This window comes from Rhododendron vialii, chromosome 13a, assembly GCF_030253575.1.
Source record: "Rhododendron vialii isolate Sample 1 chromosome 13a, ASM3025357v1".
NCBI lineage: Eukaryota > Viridiplantae > Streptophyta > Magnoliopsida > Ericales > Ericaceae > Rhododendron > Rhododendron vialii.
Window position 1 is genome coordinate 10488468 of NC_080569.1, and position 21950 is coordinate 10510417.

Consider the following 21950-nt stretch of genomic DNA (forward strand, 5'->3'; position numbering starts at 1 on the left):
TTTGGTTCAAAAAAAAAACTTTATGAGGTAAAACCAAGATCATCAAGTTCACCAACAACAATTGGAAAGAAGAGGAAAAAAAAAATTACACCCAAAAGAAAGGAAACAATAACCAAATAGTGGTAAAAAAAAGAAAAGAAAAAAAAGAAAAGAAAAGAAAAGAGAAGCCTCAATATACAACCAGACTCTGGAGGAATGGACCCCACCCTCCACTTAGCTCAATCACCACCGTTCATCGTCACGATACAAATCCCGCACAAACAGCAATCACAACGGACATCACCAGCACCATTACGTTTACATCCACGAACGCACTCCCCGCACCAGAAGTATCCGCATTGTTCGGAGCGTCGGCTGCCGTCGCCTTCTTCTTCTTCGGCGTTACCGGCGCCGGCGCCTCAGCCGGCGGTTGAGGCCCGAATATACTCCAGGGAAGGAGCACCTTATCCACCTGATAAACGGCGAGCTGGTTATCCGTATAAATCGTGCTGCTCACCGTCGTGTTATCGATGCCGGTGGTTATGTTCACCTGGCTGCCGGAAGTGGTGACGTTAAGAGGGAATTTCCAGGCCCTGGTGTCGCCGGCTTGGGTCCTCAACGGGTTGCTGACGGTCTGGAACTGGGAAATGGAGAGGAATGTGGGGATCATGTGGAACTGGACCAACTCGCTCTTTTCCTGATCGGAGAGGGAGTTGAGGGTGCCGGCCTGGAGGCTGGAGAAGGCGCTGTCGGAGGGGGCAAATATGGTCATTTCATTGCTGGAGTCGTTGAGTTGGCTATTGATTTGGTTGGCAACTTGAGTGGTGGCCAGGAGGCGGAGGAAGACGGTGTACTGGCTGGCTTTTTCGAGGATTTTGGTTATGTTTGGGGGGCCAGAAGGGACCGGTGGGGATGCCGTGGGGACTGGTGGGGATGGCTGGGGGACCGGTGGGGATGCCGGGGACTGGGCTAGGGTGGTGGTGCATTGGAGGAGAGAAAGTAGGAGGAGTGAGAGGGAGAAGATGAGGTTGCTCATGGTTGCATGGACTATGGTGGCTCGGAATGAAAATTGAGGGAATGGAGAGCAGGGGTTTTATGGAGAGAGAGAGAGAGAGAGAGTGTGGTGTTTAGTTGTTAGGTGAGATGGACCTATTTTAGTTAGAATCCTTATTAGTATCCTGATCATCAATAGCAAGTTGGTGAGTTTGCAATTTTTAGGTTTGAGAAACTTATCGGGTATGTGTCTGTGACTCGCGTGCATGAGTAGTGATGGGAGAACGAGTATGAAAACGTCTTTGAAATATATCTTATTCTACTAAAATTCATAGTGCGAGAATTGAAAGCGCGAGCGCAATACGAGAATTTAAAGCGAGAGCGTAAAACATTTTGAAAGATTATGTGTCTAAGGTCAACGTGATTTATCTTGAATTGAATTCAGATTAAATTTACGGTTGTATTCATGACTCGTACAACCCGATCAATAGATCTAACCTATTAGTCATAATTGAGCTTCTTTTTTTTTTTGATTATCGAGTAGAAAATTTCTACAAAATAAGAGATCGATATCAAAAGACTCCAGAGGCCTTTTCCAACTAAAAAGAAGACTCTAGAGTTAAAATAATGAGTTCCACACTAATGCGCTTAATATCATACTTTTATTTTTTTTTAATGTGATTTCGCTTTTAATATTTCATGCCCGGTTATAAATTTTGAATTTGAATCAAATTTGAATTCTTTATTTCCATTGGTCTATATGTTTTTCTTTTGGTTTATGCATATTCGCAGAACTCAATCTCATTTACAAAGTTCTTTCTATCTTTCAAGCAACTGAACGGGAAAGGGGTTTAATTTAGGGGTGAACAAAAAATCCATCAAACCACAAATCCAGTCCAAATCAATCCAAACTTAAAGGTTTGGTTTGCTTTTTTAGTAATATGGTTTTGTCATGATTAAAAAAAATTAGAAACCGCGTTATATGGTTTAATTTATGGATTCACGTTTGTGGTTATGGTTCTAATATGATCCAATCCGAACCGTATAATACATACATACATATGGGATCCTTGGTCAAATACTTTCCTAATTTATTGATCCTATTAAATTCACCGCAATATTGAGTTTTCATTCCCTTCTAAGATAATGATATGATCATCAGGAGTTGGTTGCTATCATGCTACTACTCTTTTGCTGCCTCATTTCAATTCAGGAATTATCTTTGGCTTTTTATTTGGTTAAATTATCTTAAGATATTTAGTAGTTGGTATTTTTAGTTAGTTCATTTTAGTGACTTACCAGTATTTCATTTTCTTAGTTTAAGACTTGAGGCAGTTGTTGGTATTTTATTCTTAATTAGTCGGTTGATGTTGGTGTGTTTTGGTAATTTAAATGGAATTGGTTTTAATATAAGTTTTCTTTTAATTTATCTTCATAATGTTAAGTACTTTAAATATTTTTTTGAAGATGATAGCTTAGTTCAAAGTAAACCACGGTTTAAAACCGAAACCGAACCGTATTTTAATAGTTTGGATTGGTTTGGTTCTATATTTTTGTAGATTGGTTTGGTTCTCCAAATTTATAATCCGTAGGTATTAATCTAGTTCTTGATTTACTATAAAACTGAACCAATTCGGACCATATTCACCCCTAATTTAATTAGAAAAGGACTTTTGAATCAGATGCGCATGCCCAACGAGAAAGGCCCTGACCCTGCCGACCAAGCGAAAATCGAAAGGAAAGAAGAGAATGATCGAAAGGAGAGAGTATAATTACTAGTGTACTACTCCTATAACATTGTTGGGATTTGCCGCTCTAACAGTAAATCATTAGAGAGAGGAATGGTACTGTTCCAGCTGATAGATTGCTTGGGAAGGCAGGAAAAAACGGGACAGATCTCAAGTGGGTGCGATCAGATCAAATACCGGCTAGCTATGATTGCTTTGCCTTCACACTTTTTTTTACACATCTCAGAATACAGCTAGTTTGCCACAAATTTAAGGAAAACGAAATAGTACCACGAAGCCTTGATCTTAATTTCCCGGGGTGAATGGGGTCCATACTTCGTCTAGCAGGGCCGGCTCTGAAATTTTGGAGGCCTAAAACGATCTTCAAAAGTGAGGCCCTTAATAATTGTAAACGAAAATAATAATAATAAGTCGATCACATTGAATAATTTTGATTTGGATATAGTATTTGTTTGCATTGGATATAATATTTGTTTGCAATAAGAACTACCGGAGTAGTAGCATTTAAGGGGAAAAAAGATGCATCCATATATCTACCACACTAAATAATTTTGAAGGGCCCCAGAGATTTTTGGCGCGATCTTTTACTCCTCTTTTTTGTTTTTTTTCTTTTGTTTATTCCTGCATTCTGTGTTTCATTTTTCTGAGCCATTGGGGCTTAAGTATAAAATGTCTTCTTGGCTTTAAAATTGGGCCCTAAAACAACACATATATACTAGTAGGTCTTAAAAATAGGTAGAGGCCTATTTTTTGACATTTTTTGGGGGCTTAAGGCCCACGCCTCTTGGGCCTTAGCCCAAAGCCGGCAGTGCCGTCTAGTGCTCTCTTTTTTTCTCGGTCTAGTTTCACTTTACTTTTTTTTAGAAGTTACGTTGTCTTTATTAAAAAAAATTTCACGTTTGTTGGTTTGTGTCAGATTTTGTGGATTATTGATTCGTTTCGACGAGACGAATTAGAAATTTTTTATTACTTTTACCCAATTATTTTAGGAAGTAACCACTTTTAAGCAAATAAGTCAACTTTTTTTTATATATTTTTTACTTAAAAGTTGTTATTTTCTAAAATAATTAGGTAAAAGTAAAAATATTTAACTTTTTCGATTCGTCAAGATGAATAAAAAAATCCACAAAAAATGACACAAAATTAACGAACGTAAAAAAAATTCAAATAAAGACAAAACGTTAACTTTTAGGTAAAATTAAGTGGAACTAGGCTACTCATGTTGCAGTCATTATCCAAAGTTTGGGTGCTCACAATTTTTTTATTTTAGAATGCCTCTCTCATATATTGAGAAATTTTGTTTAATGGCGTTCGATCACAGAATCCATTCAGCGAAAGAAGACCACCCCTTACGACGATGGAATTTGTCCACGGGCAAGACTCGAACGAAAGTCAAAACTTTGGATTTGAACCCCTCCAAATTTTTTTTTTTTTGTAAGCAAAAGAATTTTATTAATCTCCGAATTCATTTGAACCCCTCCAATTGAAAGCTTAAACGGGGCTTTTCCGGTTGGAGCTAGTCCACCTTCTCACTATTTGGCTACCACTATAGTCGAACTAACCACTTTGCAGTATCCGATGTTTTGGTCTTGGTGATGTAGGTTTTGGCTCTTTCCTATATTTCTTGTTACACATCTCGATCAATTGTAGATGTCGTATGATTTATTGAATGAAATTTCTAATGTTAAAGAAAATGATTTGTTTTCAATGTTGTTAAAAACAAATTACAGTTCTGAAGATTTTATGGCGTTGGGGAGTCCTTTAATTCTAAACAAGTACATTGATCCATTATTCTGGATTGTGCTTGAGAAATACTAATTAATGTCACAGAGTCTTTAGGTAAATTTTCAGTACAAAACCATATTCCGATACTTTGTACTTTAGAGAAGAGGCTTCCCGCCCATCGTTTATGCGATCTTTTGTTTGGTTATTTGTATAGACGAAATAAAACACGTGTATCCATTACCATAGTCAAGTTGGGTAGTGGATTTGTTCAAACTTAGATTTCACAATGTAACGATATAGTATCATATCATATATTGAGCAAAATTTAATTGAGCAAATATCAAGATCGAGGAGTTTGATTTTTGCATGTGGTGTAGACTTTTATGACCTTCGAAATGAGGTGAAACTTGACTTGATAAGGTAACGAGGAGATCGCAAACGAGTTACTAACTCACAAATCAAGCTCAAGTGGCTGGTTCCTTCTGCATCTTCTTGTTTAATTTTTTCCTTTTTATTTACATATCAAATAAATTTTTTGTTTTTTTTGAACAAAATGAAAGTGCATGTGTGGTACCTGACACCTCCGCTAGTTAGTATTGCATCATCACACCACACCACACTACTATTTATAAGAGATCCCACTGCACCTAACTTCAGAATGAAAGCTAAAATCACATCACGTGCGGTAGTGTTAGGACTTAGAAGTATGTTTAGCCTATCTATAGAGACTCGAACCTCAGCATTGTCCAACCAAGTCTAAATTTAAATAAATTTGCGCGGATACAGAATGCGCATTCATGACCTTTGGTCCAGTACTGGTAGACTGTGTTGAAGGAAAGCCTCAAAATCCTGTGAGGCCCATGGATAACTAAGTAATACTAAATAATATAACTAATAACAAGGCCGTGTTGGGGACCAATCCTAATTAAGCAACAGCTGATAAGGGCCCTAAAATCTATTGGCCCAAATGTAATGCAGCAAAGGTTTAGTTTTTTTTTTTTTTTTTTTTTTGAGCTACAAACAAATGCAGCTTATAAATGCTGTGTTTAGTTGGGCTCACAAGCCCTTTTAATTTTGATGTATTTCTTAGGGTATCCACAATGCTATAATTAAAAATGAGGTTTTTTTTCTTTTTATCCTCAAATTATACACATTTTCTCTACTTGTCTCTAAACTATCAATTTGACGATTTTATCCTCTCAACTATTATACCGTTACCTACTTAGTCCAATAGATAACGGAAGTTAGGAATTTGAACGGAAAATACCATGTAAGGCTTGTTTGGGATCCTGTAAAGCAGATACTTGATTATGAGAATTTTAGAGATAAAAATTAATTATGTTAATTATGACCCTTTAGGATAATATGATCAGAAAAATAGATCTTCGCACCGATTTCAACAGATTGAAAATTGAAACACTTTTTGTAACCATATTTTTTAGTATATAAACCTTCTAAAAAAATTAAATGCTTGAATTTTCAATCCGTTTGGAACGGTGCAAAAATTTTATTTTTTTGATCATATTATTTTAAAGAGCCATGATTAATTTTTATCTCTAGGGCTATCAAATTAAATATTTATTTTTTATTTGGGACCCTTTAGAGCAAATACTTGATTATGAAAGCTCTAGAAAGAAAAATTAATTATAGCCTTTTAGCATAAAATGATTAAAAGAATTAGATCTTCACACCGGTTCATATGGATTGAAAATTAGAGTGCTTAATTTTTAATATATAAACAGTTGTCCTTTTATAAAAAAATATGTATGTGTTAGTCTCTCTAAAATGCCACGTAAAATTCTAATATATGAACAATGTAAAAAATTAAGTTATCTAATTTTCAATCTATTTGAACCGATGTGGAGGTCTTATTTTTCTGATCATTTTATTCTAAAGGGTCATAATTAATTTTTATCTCTAAGGCTCTTATAATCAAGTATTTGCTTTACAGAATCTCAAATAGAGCTTTACGTGACATTTTCCGTTCAAATTTTTAATTTTCGTTATCTATTGAACTAAATAAGTAACAGTATGATAGTCGAGGGGATGAAGTCATCAAATTGATAGTTTATGAACTAAGTAGAGAAAATGTGCATAATTTAGGGGATAAAAAGAAAAAAAAAACTCTATCAAAAATTGATAACCAAAAGTTGCCACATCAGTTTTTGATTATTTATTTAAGAGATTGTGCTTCGTTCACTCCGATATATGGAATAACGCCCCAAGCGTAGGGCTTAATATGTCAGTTGAAGCATGATAATCCGGAAGACCGAGATCGTACCCACGGGAATAATTAATACGGCTTTGCTGGATTTGTAGATGTAAGCTCGGATTTTTGGCTTTTAAACAGCCAATTTGGTTTTACGTTTGTAGTGGAAAGTAAAAGGGGCTAAATTGAAAAGCGAATAAATTAAGATAAAAAGCAGGTTAGGTCTAGGAATTACTAACACTTACGACTTAAGTTAAACTGCATTTCTCACCCAATTATGTGGTTCAGGATATACAATTAAGGTTCCCAAATCGAAAAATAAGATGGTTCGATCACCAAGCTAGCTCTAGAATTTATTTAGCAAATACCTCGTGCGTCAAAACTCCAAGCATCATATGTGGTAAGTAGACGGTGCTCTTATCTACACATGATCAAGGAGATTAACACCTTAGCGATTTGACAAATAAACCTAAACCCCACATCGATTCTCGAACCATAAATTCAAACTTGATGGTGAAAAATGCAATTCTACTTGAGTCATAAAGTGCTAATCACCCCATGACCTAACCTTGAAAAACTACTCACACATATCTATTGAGATAAGAGCAAGCAAAAATCAACTTAGCATAATTGAAATAACAACGCTAGAAGAAAATTAGATTAAACGATAGATCGAATGATTTGCTACAACTTTAATGAAAGTGACAATAGCTAAAACTAATTAATTAAGACAGAAAATTAAAAATTCAAAGCTAAAAAAATGAAGAACAACCAAGAACAATTCAAAATTCAGATCTAAATCTAAAAATGATGCAATCAAATCTATTCTACTTGTTTGTACAATGACATCACGGCTTTTATATCCTCCAAGTACGCGCACAGAATATTCTCCAAGATGCTCCAAAGACGCCCTCCTAAAGCCCTCGGCATCGATGGAGAAAGGCTTAAAGCTGCTACTAAAGGTCTCGGCATCGATGTAATGTGATACTTCCCATCGATGCCGAGATAGGTAAGGAATTGGTCACTAAGTACTTCAGCATCGATGTAATGTAATACTTCCCATCGATGCCGAAGTGCTTAACTCCAGCAATTGGTCTTGCTCCGTTGCTTTGCCTTGCCTTGCGAGCCGTCGGGTCACCTTCATCTCTTGACATGCCTTGGGCCTTAAAAACACCTGTTAATGGGCAAATTCCTACAAAACAAGGTTACGCTACCTCATGAGCAAAAACAATTAAAAACCACTAAATTAACGAAAGAAATAGCTAAAACTAGACAACTAGCGCACCCTTAATTGTATTATCGGGTGTTTATCAGATTGGTAAAGTTGCAATGTAAATGTCTACAATGACTTTTATTTTTTTTTGAACGGCGAAAAGAAATTAAGTTTATTAACCTTTGAAAATGTTACAAAGATTAATAGGACAAGTAGAGAACGAAAAGTCCAATCCGAGACCCGAACCTTGATTGGCAAAAATGTCTACAATGACAATCAAAATTGAATAGTCAAAACTTGTCACATCATCTTTTCAAACTACAAAAAACTAAAAATAGTGAACAGTAGAAAATAGTTTTTCTAAAAATAGTTTTGAGACTAATAAAATCTATTTACTAGAAATAGAAAATAGTTTTTGGAATTTTTTTGAGAAAAATTACTTTTAAAGTAAAATATTTTTTTCCCGAAAATATTGTTCGAAAAGAAAGAGAGAGAGAGAGAGAGAAAAAGGTAAGAAAGATAGAACATTTATATATACTAATTGGTGTATTCGATTGAGAATATGTAGGATCTATTAAATTTAGTTATTGTAATTCACCGATTTTTGGGAACGTTAATTAAAATAAATTAAAATTCAATTCAACATTTATTTTAAATAAAATCGATAATTGAGTCATTACAATAATTAAGTTCGAGTTTCAAATACAACTATTCTAATCAAAAGGGAAAGGGTACTACGGTAATTCTATTCTACTCGATGTCCGGCTTCTTCTTCGATATTCTGCTCAGCTCTGAACTCTTTCGAGTATTAAAATTTTTCCTGTTCATCACCTAGGTCTGGCATAATATGCCAGGGTCACAAAAGTAACACCTTGAGATTTTAATCAGCAGCTAACTCATACCCTTATGTCTCATACTTTAGCAAAAATAATATATAATTTTTGCAAAGTAAAACACAAAGATTTAACAGTTCAACATATAAATAACAATTCAACAAAAAGTGTCAATGTCCTTTCAGAGTCAACACACTGTATCGTAATTTGTGTCATCATTTTATTAGTATTGATTTCACTTTTCATTTTATTTTCTCAAGCACTGGTTCCGTTAACCATCTTTCAAATTCCATCGGGCTCCTTGTAATACACATAATCTTTAATTATGTTTTAAGTTAATTATGTGATGTGTTTTGGGCTTAATTTGCTAGCTAAATGAAATTGAAGCATAAGTTGGCATATGGCACACACACACTCAATAATTTTCCTAAGCCTAGCAAGACAAAATAGGGGGTTCTACGTTCTTCCTCTTTTATTCCTATCACAAAACGTAGAGAGAGAGGGGGGGGAGAAAGAGAGAAACGACTGGAAGAAGAAAAGAAGGAGGGAAAATTAGGGGAAACCTTCACTACAAGAAATTCAGGATCTCCCAATAGTTATTTTCGCAACGGTTGAAAAAATCGTCGGTATAGATGGTGTATAGTAACGGTTTACAAAACGTTACTAGAAACAGGACTATAGCAACGGTTTCCGTGTGACCGTTAGTAGATTATAACACTATAGCAACGGTTTTCATTAACCGTTAGTAAAAACTGGACTATAGCAATGGTTTTCAATAACCGTTACTATAAACTGGACTATAACAACAGTTTTCATTAACCGTTAGTAGAATTTTACACCGCCAAAATCAATTTTCTTTCATGCGATCGGTTTTTCAAATCCGAACTAACGATCGAGACCATTGATTTCTTTTTTCATGTTGATAAAATTGTTCTCGTACAAATTTTGCTCGATCAGATTTAGAAAATTTCTTTATCGATACACAATTTCATTAATAAAATGAGTTTTTCTGTCCGATAAGTGTGTAGCGATACTCGATTAACTTAATTCTTGAACATACTTTAGCCACTTGACCGTGACACAATCATGATGATCGAGACCATTGCTTTTGTTAGGGCTATTTTTCCTAAATTTTTTTTGTGGTATTTTTTCCGGTATTGTTTATTTAACGTATTTTTTTAGCATTTTGTGGTAATTTTTTAAACTAATCATTCATTTTGGGATTAATCATTCATCTTAACAAGAATAAGAAAAGTATAAAATTGTGGACCGAAGTTGAAAAAAATATCATATAAGATGACACTAAAGACAACAAATGTTAGTTGTTTGATATTTTTTTTGCCCATATTGATTTTTTATGCTTTTAATTGCATGTTTATTTTATTTTTTAGACTCATCTCATAGAAATGACTTACCAATCAAAAAAAGTTTATGTGAATTTAACAAAAATTTAGAAAAGGCATAATTAATATTGAAAAAAATTAGGAAAACAGAGAGGTTTTTTTTTTTTTTTAATGTACATGGTGCATGTCAGTTTAATTGAAGATGAGTGAATAATGGAACTATTTTCTCACGCGATATATCATTTTTTGTAAATGAATATTACAAAATAAAACTCCTCTCAAAATTATTATCCTACTTTGCATCAATCTAAACAATTATAATTAAATATAGTGTCATATATGATTACATGCATACAGTCTTGTGCATTTATACCAATTTTAAAAGGTAATTATTGAACCTAGCGTTAAATTCTATGTAATAATAATTTCATTCTTCGTACGAATATTGTACTCCTTATTATGTTAAAAAATAGACGCTTCTGATCGGAAAAAAAATGATATTTGTAAGTGTTTGTATAGGATAAACTGGATTAAAAAAATCTGGTTAGTATAGTATAAATATTAAAAGGTGTATGATTTTACACAAGTTATGGGCTAGCACAGTTGGTTCACGCACACACGAGGTCGACGGTTCGATTCTCAAGACAAGCAAAGATTATTTCACTGCCACGTGAGTGCCACATCAGCGCCATGCGGGCTGCCACGTCAATGCCACGTGGAGACTAGTTGGTTATAAAAAGAACGAAAATTGCCTTTAGCAACGGTTATATGAACCATTAGTAAAAAAAAGAAAAAAAAGAAAATTGCCTTTAGCAATGGTTATATGAACCGTTAGTAAAAAAAATTTGTATCAACGCTCGTCAAAACTGTTGCTATGCCTCTACAGCAACAGATATATTGCAACGGTTCTCCAACCGTTGGTATAGCCTAAACGGGTCTCTACCAACGGTTTTTGGATTTTTTGGCGACGCTTTCGACTGTTGCTATAGAACAATTTTCCTGTAGTGCTTATTTGCCTTGGATTGAAATTCTTAACTTGGTAATTCTTGCATCTCCTACTTGATTCTATATTTGTATGCTAAATTTCATGCCCTAGTTGATTAATTTCAAGTTTAATTGGATTCGAAGCTGGGTTTTGACGTGGAGTTGAATGAATTCTCTCTTGAATGTTTTGAATTTGTGTAGTTTAAGTGCTTAGAACATGAATTGCATGGCTTAGAAATCTGCAGGATTGGAAACCTTGTATCTGTTCTGATTTTGGGGATTTTTGTTGAGCCAGTTCCTAAACTCCAAAAATTATGAGATTTTTATTGAGAGTTCCTCTATGAGTCCTTTATCTATGGTAAAAATTTCGGGATCATATTCAAAGTATTAAATTCTGTAGAAATTCGTAACCTAGCAGCGCGCAGTTTCGGACTATGCTGACTACACAGACACGTGTTGGGGAAACGGCTATAATTTTGAGCTCGAGCGACGAAATAGCGAGCTATTTTCTGATTTTGAAACTAGACTCATAGACCTAAAAAGTGCATGAAGATTGTGTCTTAGTTATTCCCGTGAAAAGTTAGATTTTAGGTTAAAGGTTATGGAACTGCAGATTCTGTGACTAATTTCTTAAGGCTAGCTATCTAATTTCATATTCTTACCATAGGACCTTATGTTCATTAAAAATAGGCTTGTTTGACATCCTCTAATCATGTTTTGTTGCCTAATTGTATTAGGAGGTTCGGTGACACTTGGATACGAGGTGAGTGATTAATACCCAAAACACATGGTTTGTTATAAGCTTTTCACTTCAAGTATGTTTTATACTTTGATATGAACTCCATGGAATATTAATGAAAGGTAGACATGTTTTATATCTATTAATGGCATCCTCCCACGTCCCAACTTGCTAGGGGACACGTGCTAAAAGGCTAGCAAGACATGACTATTACAACGGATAACGAAAGACGTCTTAACTTATTCACTACCGGGGACGCCTGGTAGACATGAAATGAATAGAGGATGTGCATTACTATGCTATGTTGCTATGAGAAATGATTCTTTTTTAAATGGTTTTATCATTGTCTATGGAAAGCATGTGAATTGCGTATTAATCATTCATACGAGCTTTGGCTTATGAATTTTTCCACCTTTCAGGCAACAGGAAATAGAGTGGTGACGTGCAGTCTTCTTTTGGTCTTGCTAAGTAGATGTGAACTTGTAGATAGGAAGTTATTCTTGGTGATCATTTTTGCATGTAAATATGCACAGCTCTGGGTGGTTTGCAATGTAGAGATCCTTGTAAAGACTTCTAGTTTTGGCATATGTAATAAAATGGAATTTGCTTCCGCTTGTCGTTAATTGAGTCCCTTTAGTAATTTGCTAATGAGATGTTTAACTTTGATATGGCCTTAGTGATCGAATCACTGGCGCTTTATTGTGACTAGAGCCTTTAGGGGCGAGCTAAGGTTGTGACACTCCCAGGCTAATTTGTTCTATCCAAAAGCACTGATTCCGCAAACCGTCTCTTTCAGATTCCATCGGACTCTCAATCTTATTTATTTCATTGGCTTTTTCACCATTTTCACACGACACTAGTTCCGCTAACCATCATTTCAGATTCCATCGGCTCCTAGGTCACACACACCCGAGCCATGATTCCGCTAACCATTTCAAATTCGATCGGGCTCTCATGCTCACACAAGCACACCTAAACCATGATTCCGCTAACCATTCTTTCAGACTCCATCAGGCTCTCATGCTTACACAATTATTAATTTTTCACATTTAAATTTCTCGTTTCTTTTCGCCAACCATCAATCTCTCGTTTCTCGCGTCTCACAAACATGCATCATTTTCTCACGTTCACTTTATTCTTTTAAAACTTGCAAAAACATGCGGTATTAAATAAATCTTAATTTTCATGCTTTTCTACCTGATCAATCAAAATTCATAACGACACATAATCTATGAGCAACACTTCTAATCGACAATCATACTTTACAACTAACCATTTATCATGTTATAACAACTAATCCAATTTCAGTAATTAATCAAATCATGCTTTTCGAAATCTAAAAAAATAACTGAACGCTTCCGATTTCCAGGAGGTTACACCTCCATTATTAATATGTTTTGTCATGCATTTATGTCTATACTTTTTAAAATCAATGAACATGTAGTGCTACTATATTTAGGTGAGTAGATAGGAGATTTCTACCTTGCGATCGATAATAACGGTATTCATCATTTAATTTCTAACATCAATATACTAATCTTTAACATGCGACATTGTTGTGATAAATTTTACTGTACTCGCAAGTGCACGAATCGTACCAAAGTATAATTTAGTTTAGCAAGTGCGAGGTCGAACCCACAGAGATTATTACGGATGGAACGCAATTGAATAGCTCTTGTAATCCAAAATTAAATTTTCTAATCTAGTTCAACAATATTTTGTTTGGGTTGAGAAAAATAAGCTTACAAGAATTAAAAGCACTTAAAGTGACGATAAAAACACTAGGGCATTGGAATCCATTACATACATCATATCTATAATATTTATTTTTCTCCAATTTCTCTACATAATAAGTTGGCGGCAAAGCTCTTTTATTGTGGAAAATATACAAGACAACTCTTTTTTTTTAGCTTTTACTATTTTACTTATTCTTTTGCCAAACAGATGTATAAAATCAAAACATTCATTGAATCCATCAAAACACAATTTATATCAATTTTTCAAAAATCATAAATTGATTCCAATAAAACACAATGAAAATCCAATTTTAATTGTTCGATGAAAAATAGGCAAGTGAACAAGAAGGACTCTTAACGATTTAAACCATGCTTTTGTTAGGAGAAATTAAGTCACATAAATAAAATAGATGTTTAAGCATGTAATTTCATCCTAGTCCTAGCAACAAATTTAGCTACTCATAATTGAAATGAAAGACAATAATTGAAAGCAACTTTATTAAAATGCATAAAATCAACTTACAAGCAATTGCCCTCCTTGATTTCTTTGATCACAACGTATCAAAGAATAAGAAAAGCAAAAACAAAATTTAAAATAGAAAATGGAGTGGGATTTTTCTCTGGTCTCTTAGCTCACTCCTTCTTCACTGCCGAAGCTTTCCTCCTTTTAAAGATGTTATAATGTTGCCTTCTATGAAGAGTCAATGTAGTTGATAGAAATAAATCAGAGGGATAAGGAAATTGGGAAGAGGAAAACAAATATGGGACATCTGGATGTCTTGAACTCTAGACCTTTTGCTCCTTCTACACCAATCTTTGCCAATGAGTTACAAGAATACTTGTTCCAATATGCTCCAATTTTATTACTTATTCTTCCTCTCTAGATTTCAATTATTAAGCAATCTTATTTGATACCTGCAAACAGAAAAATAACTAAAAATAACATTATTAGAATATAAAACAGGTCTAACAAAGTACTAATTTAAGAATTTTAATATACACTAAAACGTGTATATCAAATACCCCCAAACTTAAACTTTGCTAGTCCTCTAGCAAAAATAAATTAAGACGACAAAGATTTTATTGAACAAATTTTTTATTTTTATTTTTTTGTTGTTGTTGGACTCACAAACATCAATTTTATTTATTTTATTTTATTAAACTAAAGTTTTCAATTATTCATTGATAAAGAGTAGAGCCAACAATCTTATTTTCTCAACAAAAGAACTATCAAAGTTTAAAATGCTATTAGCAATTAAAAACATCACCAGTCTTCATAACTCAATTTGCTTTTCTTATTCATTGATACGTTGTGATCAAAGAAATCAAGGAGGACAATTGCTTGTAAGTTGATTTATGCATTTTAATAAAATTGCTTTCAATTATTGTCTTTCATTTCTATTATGAGTAGCTAAATTTGTTGCTAGGGCTAGGATGAAATTACATGCTTAAATATCTATTTTATGTATGTGACTTAATTTCTCCAAACAAAAGCATGGTTTAAATCATTAACAGTCCTTCTTGTTCACTTGCCTATTTTTCATCGAACAATTAAAATTGGATTTTCATTGTGTTTTGTTGGATTTAATTTATGATTTGTGAAAAACGGATATAAATTGTGTTTTGATGGATTCAATGAATATTTTGATTTTATACATCTGTTTGGCAAAAGAATAACTAAAATAGTAAAAGCTAAGAAAAAATAGTTGTCTTGCATATTTTCCACAATAGAAGAGCTTTGTCGCCAACTTATTGTGTAGAGAAATTGGAGAATTGAGAAACATAAATATTATAGATATGATGCATGTAATGGATTTCAATGCCCTAATGTTTTTATCATCACTTTAAGTACTTTTAATTCTTTCTTTTTTTTCTCGGCAAAAGAAAGAGTTATATTAAGGCTCGAAAGGATACATCGAGGTCTTAATCAAAGTAAGCATAGAAAATCTTACACGATCAAGCAGAAAACAGAAAAAAGAGGAACCACCAAACATCGTCCTCCAACAAAACATTGGAAGATCACACCTCAACTAGACTAAGATCTCGACTTACAGTTTTAGAAGCCTAATTCCATCCAAAAAAACCTTAAATTCCTCAACCGTGTACAGCTTGATGTCAAACTTTGCCTTTACCCACATAGCAACTCTAGTTTTTACCTTGTCAACTACGGCCCCAATAGATACTGAAGCGTTGTTAAAAACGAACTCGTTACATACTAACCACAGCGACCACAACGTTGCAAAAAAAGACGCTTCCCACAAACTTTTTTCAAGGTTCCTGAATCTATTATCCATCCACCACTTGAGATGATCTTGCAAAGATTCGGAGCACACCCATTGTACATGCCACCATTCCAAAATCCACGACCAAACCTCCCACGAAAATTTGCAGTGTAGAAACAAGTGGTGCGGAGTTTCCAAAAATAGAGAACAAAGAGGGCACAAAATAGATTGGCCTTCGAAAATCAAGTTTCTGTCCAACAATACCGATCTCGTCGCCACCTTGGATTGAACAGCCATCCAAGCAAATATTTCTACCTTTAGGGGGCTAATTAATGTTCTTCCACAAGCCTTCACTCCCCAAACTTCCGGACTGCCCACTATTTTTCCACTGATTGTACACCGATTTTACCGAGAAACGATTATCAGAGGACCATCTCCAATTCAAGGAATCACAACTGGACGAATCCAGAAAAATTGGTTGTAGCCTCTGCTTTAGTTCCTCCATTTGGTTAGATTCCTAGTCTCGTAGCATTCGGCTAAAGGACAGGTTCCAATTGTCGACTCCCGTTCCACTCCAGAATGCATTGACAACCGCTTCTTTTAATTCTTATATAAGCTTAGTTTTCTCAACCCAAACAAAATATTGTTAAACTAGATTAGAAAATTTAATTTTGGATTACAAGAGCTATTCAACTGCGTTCCATTCGTAATAATCTCTGTGGGTTCAACTTTGCTCTTGCGAAACTATACTTTGGTACGATTCGTGCACTTACGAGTATAGTAAAATTTATCACAACAAGTTTTTGGGATTTTTCTCTGGTCTCCTAGCTCACTCCTTCACTGCCGAAGCTTTCCTCCTTTTAAAGATGTATAATGTTGCCTTCTAGGAAGAGTCAATGTAGTTTATAGAAATAAATGAAAGGAGTAGCGAGGGATGGGGAAAGAAATTGGGAAAAGGAAAATATGGGACATCTGGATTTGTGCGTACCTAGACCATGGCAGGTATGGAAATTATTCCATGCCTTTTATGATGGTGCAATCGGATAAAATTATTTGGTGCTTTGCGCTCTTGCTTTTTACATCAAATGCATAAAAGGCTTCACTTAATTACAATTCTTGAACTCTAGACCTTTTGCTTCTTCTACACCAATCTTTGTCATTTGAGCTACAATAATACTTGTTCCTATTTGCTTCAATTTTATTACTTATTCTTCCTCTCTAGATTTCAATTTATTAAGCAATCTTATTTGATACTTGCAAACATAAAAATAATTAAAAATAACATTATTAGAATATAAAATAGGTCTAACAAAGTACTAATTTAAGGGTTGTAATATACACTAAAACATGTATATCAGACATCATAAAAATTTTAATTTCAATATTTAATCGTATAGCACATCCACGTTATACTTAGGTGAGTAGGTATGAGGTTTCTACCGTTCTTCTTGGCGGTAGCAGTTACGAATTCATCGGGTCGAAAAATGAACAGAGTGACGTCGCCTCGGTTGAAATTTGATAAAAAGAAAAGTATTTTTCTTTTATACTACAAACCCGAACAACTTCTAGGTTTTGGAATTGAAAGATCGAATGGTGGTTTTATTTTTGAGTGGTGGTGGAAAGGTACCGTGGCAATGTGGTGGTGGGCTTTGAACTAATTTTTCCTTCTCTCTCCCTCCCTCACCGAACCCTCCCTCTCTCACTTTCTCTCTTTAAAAACTCAAACAAATGCAAGAAAAAGAAGAAGAAATGAAGAGGTGAGGTGTGAAAGAAATGTGAGGAGGATGGAGGTATTTACAGGGAACCAAGGCCTCTCCCTCTCTCTCCCCAAATCGGTTCTCCTGTCTCTCTTTGATTTTCTTGCTCACCACTCTTACTCATAACTACCCTAGGTGAATATATAGGTCATGATGATGGTGCATGTGGGACGGAAATCTAGTGAAAATCTTCTCTCTCTCTCTCTCTCTCTCTCTCTCTCTCTCTCTCTCTCTCCTTCCTCCATGATTTAAGGGATTAATTGGGTTGTACAATCTTAACTGAAAAAAAATCTTCAAGAAATCTCCATAGCTTTGCATGGCTATATTTTAGGTTTTATTGGTGGAAATATTTGTGTGTCTAATGGGTATAAGATTTGGGGCACAAGTCTAGCTAGCTCCCTTGCTAAAAAAATCGGCACACACACATTTGTGTACATCTCAAAATTTAACTCCCTAATTTGAGGGATTTTAAGTACTAAAAATAAATTCATAGGTGAATCCATAGAATTCGGGTTGGTTCTAAATGAAGATCCATAGGATTTTTTTTAGTAAAAACCATCAATTCGTTTATTAAAAAAAATTACTAAATTGACATCTAAAAAGAATTCTAAAAAAATGTTTAATTTTATTCAAAAAAAAATTTGGCCGAAATTTTGGGTTGTTACAGTTATTGTCAAAAGATTGCTAATTTTGGTTATCCAAAATCTCACATTTGATTATTTCTAAGGAGATTGTTAAGTTTGATTATGGCATTGTGAGCCATATTTTGCACTAATATTGTTAGCTTTAAAAAAAAATTTACTTTTGATTATAGCATTGTGGATACTCTTAGCTTGGAGCCTTTTGGCATCATCACAAACCAAGGTAATATTCTTTTTCTTTCTTTCCAATAGATAACAGATATTTTGTTCATCAATATTAATGCTCAAAAGCCAGCGAGCAACAAAGGTTATATTCTAAGTAGGAATTTTAAATTGATATTCGCACTCTATTTTTTTATGCAGGCGCTCCACTTTGTTCTTGAAGTTACTAGTAACTTCACGTTGAAAGTAAAGCGTCTGCATCAAAAAATGGAGTGCGAATATCAATTCCCTTTTTTTAAGGGGTAGTTATGTCAAGATTGGCTCAGGAAAATTATTACTCGCTCCTAGCTAGAGTACTGTCATGTAGTACTTTAGGGGCGTTTTTCACCGGACATTATGTAGGCTTTAGATAGTGTTCCATTAACTAAATAAGTATTTATTTTTTACATAAGTACTTATTTTTGAATTAAATGTAATGTATTGTGATAGAATGATCTATCTCGTAAAGCGAAAAATAAGTATTTAAAAAATAAAAATCTTAGCAGAACAAGGCACAGGGGTGGCTTCCAAGGGGTTCAAGCGAACCCCCTAGGTTCAAAAAATGTACTAAAAAAATATATTTTTGTGTATAATTTGATATTTCTTTTCTATTGTCGACACTGAATCAGTCGTGTAAAGCATAGTAAATAGAAATTTACTGAAATTTGTGAGTAAATAGATCATATAATTCAACAAAATAAAATGAATTAGGCTTGATAAATCTTCAAGTAAAGTAATATAGTTATCTTACATAGTGTTTTGTATGCAAAATTTGTTGTATACATTTTTGTTACAGCTGAGTTAAAATCCTACCGCCGCCACTAACGGAGCATAAGTGTTTGGTCCTCATACACATGTGGAAGGCCCCCGGAGTATCGTCATGTGATACTCTAGGAGCACTGAATAATCACTCCTCATGCTAAAGGTGCTTGAGGCAGAGTGCTGATTTGAATGAAGGAACTACCCCATTATGTTATTTTAATTAACAGAAGTTGTTGGGACCCCTCTCGGTCTTTCTTTCTTCTTTTATTTTTTTGAACAGAACACCTCTCGGTCTTAATCTGTAAATTAAGTTAATTTTGTTTTTATACCTTAAATTATTCACATTTTGTCTATTTCATCCCTAAATTATGTAAACAACAATTTTGTCCCTCAACTTTCTGATTGCAATCTATTTCGTCCAATTTGTTGGTAAAATTTCGTCCAATTTCAAACAATTTTGGACGAAATAGATCGTAAATCAGACAGTTGAGGGGACAAATTTTTTATTTACATAATTTAAGGACGAAGTAGATAAAATGTAGATTATTTAGGGGATAAGAAAAAAAATGAACTCCGGCAAATATTGAGGCATGAATTTGGGATGATTGGCCCCCTCATTTGCATTTTGAATTATGGAGTTTCAGATTTTGAGTGTTTGACAGCGAATTATGGAATTTTCTATGCTTAAACGCATTAAAAAAAATCAATTGGACAATGCAGAATCTAAAAATCACCTTCATACTTCTTTTTTTTTATGTTGATTATATTTTCATATACAAAACTCTCCTTTAAAACTTATTTTATGGGTGTGCAAAAAATCGCAACCTCACCAAACTGACCCAACCTACATCGACTACGAAAATCATGGGTTGATATCATGAGTAGGCTGAGTTGGCGGGTGAAACAAAAAATTTAAGCGGGTCGGTTAATTTGGATGCATGTAAAATTTCTCTAATTTGTCTATAACCCCACTCACCCCAGTATATTTACATCTGTAAAATAATAGCCAAACAGTATATTATCCTACCAATGCTAAGGTGCACCACATTTCGCTTTATTACCCCCACCTATTTATGAAGAAAAATCTAAACATACCCCCTATTTTGTTAAAAAAAAAAAGAGGAAGGCCTAAGCCTTAAACACTTAAAGCCACTACTACTAGCTAGTCCATATATCTTAATCTGTCGAGGCCCCGTTTGATAAAAGTATTAGAGAGGTGGGATTCGTAAAGAGATGATATTAGAATTGGGATTCGTAATAAGAAGAGATTCGTAAGGAGATGGGATTGATAATGAGTATGTTTGTTTGAGGTGGGATTAGATGATGAGATTATTAATATTATGTTTGTTTTACATGGGATAGGATTTGATTAGTAGTATACATTTACATTTTTGCCCTTATGCAAAACTGATTTAATTTATGGATGAATATTTTTTGGATCAAACTTATTTTCCAAAATACAATTAGAACATCAAAAAAATACTTTTGAAGAAAATTTACTACCCAGATGATTTCAAGAAAAGTTATCACCAAATTGTGCAAGAAAATCACTGAGAAGAAGAGACGAAATGTGGCATTTTGGTCAATGCAAAAAAATGGGTTGGGAATGGATTGTCAATACCACCTCCCATGGGGGATTCCTAATACCCCCATTTTGGGGAATTCCTACTCCCATCAGCTTACTAGTCCTCCCCAACATTGTGAAACCAAACATAGAATTAGGAATCCCAACTCCTTCATAATCCAATCCCATCTCCCATACCTCTTAACAAACGGGGCCTCAATGCCATCAAAATTGTTCTGCTGATGCTCCAGAACCTCCCAAGGGTTTTGCTTGTGTATTAACTCTCTCTGTTCCAACTTCAAGTCTATCTTCCTTTTTTTTTGGTCAATAACTTATGAGCACACCCATTAGTTTCCCTCCACACAAAAGTTAGACTGCCATTCCTAAACAAACCCATCTCTTGTTACTAAAACCTACCTCGGGCTCATTCTTGTAAACTTGTTTTTCTTTTTCGTTATGTATGTTTTGTTTGTTAAGGAAATGAATTCCACGTTGTTTGGGAGTAGAATGGGTGATCATTTAATAACATCTGGAACCTCTTCATTCATTGCCAATTAGTTTTGAGATGGATATAAAGTTTCTACTTGATATCAGAGCGGGGCCCGTTTCACCTCACATTTTAAAAATTTACAATCCACACCCCACGATGACAGACCAGCAAAAAAGCTGCACGATGATAAGACCCAAAAAGTGGTCAAACGTGACAGACCTCAAAAGCGGCTACACTGGAGGGGAGATATTAAGGAAATAAATCCTACATTGCTTGGGAGTGGAATATGTGATCATTTAATAACATTTGGGACCTCTTCACTCATTGCCAATTGGTTTTTAGATGAATATAAAGTTTCTACAGTGTTTGTCTTTTCAGAATTTTTGTTAGATTCGCATTATTTTTTTGGATTAATCATCCGTCTCGACGAAAGGAGTCTAAAAGTACAAAATTGTGACTGAAAGCAAAAAAAAAAAAAAATAGTATCAAACAGCTATCTTATTTATCTAAAATACCATCTTATTTGAATTTTTTCAACATCTGTCCATAATTTTATACTTTTTCAATTCGTCTTGTTGAGAAGAACGATTAACTCCAAAAATTACAACAAAATCCTAAACAAAAAGTTACGACAAATAAAAATATGCAAATAAATTTTAGATTTATATAAGTTTACAAGAACGCAACCTTAGTAACCGCGTGGTTCCTACGGCCCTACCGGCTCCCCGTTCCATTCTTCGATCTTTTTATTAGGGCAAGGAGTAAACGACGGTGGTGCATCTTGTGGCCCTCCGACTTTTCAGCCAACGCC

The 21950-nt window shown here is 34.4% G+C and overlaps 1 protein-coding gene across 1 annotated transcript; it reads right to left on the reverse strand.

The window, feature by feature from the left end:
* LOC131314859 (fasciclin-like arabinogalactan protein 12) lies at positions 1-1083 on the reverse strand. The gene has a single exon (XM_058343758.1). It carries the CDS (start codon positions 1013-1015, stop codon positions 239-241), a length of 777 nt encoding a protein of 258 aa, XP_058199741.1. The 5' UTR covers positions 1016-1083; the 3' UTR covers positions 1-238.
* Positions 1084-21950: the final 20867 nt, after the last annotated feature.

Coding starts and splice junctions, on each gene's coding strand:
- LOC131314859 (XM_058343758.1), bottom strand. CDS start 1,015: ATGAGCAACCTCATCTTCTCCCTCTCACTCCTCCTACTTTCTCTCCTC.